Genomic DNA, 2,105 nt, shown 5'->3' on the forward strand with positions numbered 1-2,105 from the left:
GGTTCTCAAAGATATACTGTTACCATATGGCAGACAGCAATGCCTTTCTCAATTCGCTGACGACACCAATGGCCTTCTCAATAATGACGAACAGACACTTCAAAGCTTCTGGAGATGTCTGAAGACATTCTGCACAGCTTTGGGATCTCGGATCAACCACGCTAAGACTAGAATCAAGGCCTCCCTCTCTCCACTCCCTAGATGGATTACAGAACAAGGCTGCACAATCCTGCAAGACGGGGTCATCTTCAGACTATTAGGTATTCCTTTTGGGTTTAGGATCTCCATGGCCCAAAGGTGGAAATGGGTACTGGAACGCTTCTCCTCCAAACTAAATCAATGGAATGGTTTCCAGGCCAACATTGCAGGAAGAGCACTGGTCATCAAGCATTTTATCTCATGCTGCGTGTTATTTTTTCTCTCTTGTTGGAGACCCCCGGACTCTCACCTAAAGGAATTAACCAGAGCATGTAGAAACTTCCTTTGGTCAAGGGACCCAATGAGAAAAGGCCTAGCAAAGGTCAGTTGGGAAGTTTGTTGCCATTTTATCTCATGCTGCGTGTTATTTTTTCTCTCTTGTTGGAGACCCCCGGACTCTCACCTAAAGGAATTAACCAGAGCATGTAGAAACTTCCTTTGGTCAAGGGACCCAATGAGAAAAGGCCTAGCAAAGGTCAGTTGGGAAGTTTGTTGCCTCCCCAAGACTCAAGGAGGACTTGGACTCCCTAACTTCAATAAGTGGGCTGACAAACTTGCAGTCAGCACAAACTCATCCTCGGAGCCTTAGACAATCTTGAAGAGGAATGGGCCTCATTGCTGTTCAGAAATATCAACAATTTCAAAGTCAAAGGAAGCAAGGGGATGCTCCCTCTACCATGGATCTCCATCTTCTTTGGCCCTGTGGAGATAACTCCCAATGGCTCCCCCCACCTCAAATCGTTGTGGGGAGCTTGGAACAGATATAGAGATCAAACTGGGAATCCAAGAACTGCCTCTATCTAAGAACCCATGAATCTTTATGGTGGTCAATGCCTTCGATCCCCCCCCTCAGTCAGGCACAAATTAGGACAGCCAAACGCATCCACAACAAAGTCATCTCAACCTGGAAAAACCTGTGGCACAAGCTCCAGCATAGGTGGCTCTCCCTTACCGAGCTCACAAGTTGATACAACCTACAACCCTGGGAAATATCACTAATCGAAAGACGGAAGGCCCTCTTCCCAAAGGAACTAGAATGGACCCTCTCATGTGAACTCGACCCCTCCTCCAAGGTGTTTTATTGGTCAAATGGTAGTGCGTTGCTTGACCCTCCCACTCTTGCCCCAAAACTACCGGAACCTCTGCACAGTTCACTTTACAAGAAATAGAAAGTTGCACTTGACCGTCGGCAATGGGCATTTAAATTCCAAGCTATATGGAATAGGGGTATCCCAACTAAACATTCCATCCTACTCTGGATAATTATGCACAAAGCAGTTTGGACAGGCCATAAAATGAAGATTGCAGGCCTAGGGAATGGAATATGCTTGAGGGTAGAGGAGGATATTCCTCACCTTTTCATTAACTGTCCTAAAATCATAGAGATTTTGTCTCCTCTAAATGTTGGACTAGGATTCACGCTAAGTTGGAAGCAACTTCTTTTAGGATTTTGTGTCTTTATTGTCAGTCTTTTGGAATAGGATAAGAGGGGAGTTCTGCTGGATCATTTGGTCTGACCGAATTGACAGGTTGTGAAGCTCTGCAATGTAATTTTTTTCTCTACTTAATATGGAGAAAAAAAATCCTCCTAAAAGCTCTCTCTCTCTCTCTCTCTCTCTCTCTCTCTAAAAAAAAAAAAACGCAGCCGTTTTTTGACCTAGTAGACAACAGTCCACTCTTTTGATCATAACTTCTTCATCCGAACTCCGATTTGGGTGATCTATAGCCTCAATCGAAGAGCACGAAGTCCTCTACGCATTGATGTAAAGACAGAAATTTTCAGAGTTATGGAAGGCATTTCTGTAGCAGCATTTCCGAAGTGAACAGGTTCAACAAAATTGATTCTCATCTCCTATTTTACATACAATGTCTTCCGGCACTCGCAAGGGTTCTTCTTCTTCAACAAG

At 44.4% G+C, this 2,105-nt stretch overlaps 1 protein-coding gene across 1 annotated transcript; it reads left to right on the forward strand.

The window, feature by feature from the left end:
- Positions 1 to 286: 286 nt before the first annotated feature.
- LOC147433397 (uncharacterized) lies at positions 287 to 1,679 on the forward strand. The gene is made up of 2 exons (XM_086492076.1): positions 287 to 486; positions 1,424 to 1,679. The coding sequence occupies exons 1-2, from the start codon at positions 287 to 289 to the stop codon at positions 1,677 to 1,679; spliced, it is 456 nt and encodes a 151-aa protein (XP_086348202.1).
- The last annotated feature ends 426 nt before the right edge of the window (positions 1,680 to 2,105 follow it).

The sequence above is a fragment of the Adiantum capillus-veneris genome, chromosome 20 (genome assembly GCF_014529385.1).
Source record: "Adiantum capillus-veneris isolate H3 chromosome 20, ASM1452938v2, whole genome shotgun sequence".
In the NCBI taxonomy this organism is placed as follows: Eukaryota; Viridiplantae; Streptophyta; class Polypodiopsida; order Polypodiales; family Pteridaceae; genus Adiantum; species Adiantum capillus-veneris.

What these genes read in the sequence shown, in the direction of transcription:
- LOC147433397 (XM_086492076.1), top strand. Translation starts at nt 287, where the DNA reads ATGGCCCAAAGGTGGAAATGGGTACTGGAACGCTTCTCCTCCAAACTA. An exon ending in GCATGTAGAAACTTCCTTTG is followed by an intron (nt 487 to 1,423) that starts GTCAAGGGACCC and finishes TATATGGAATAG; the next exon opens with GGGTATCCCAACTAAACATT.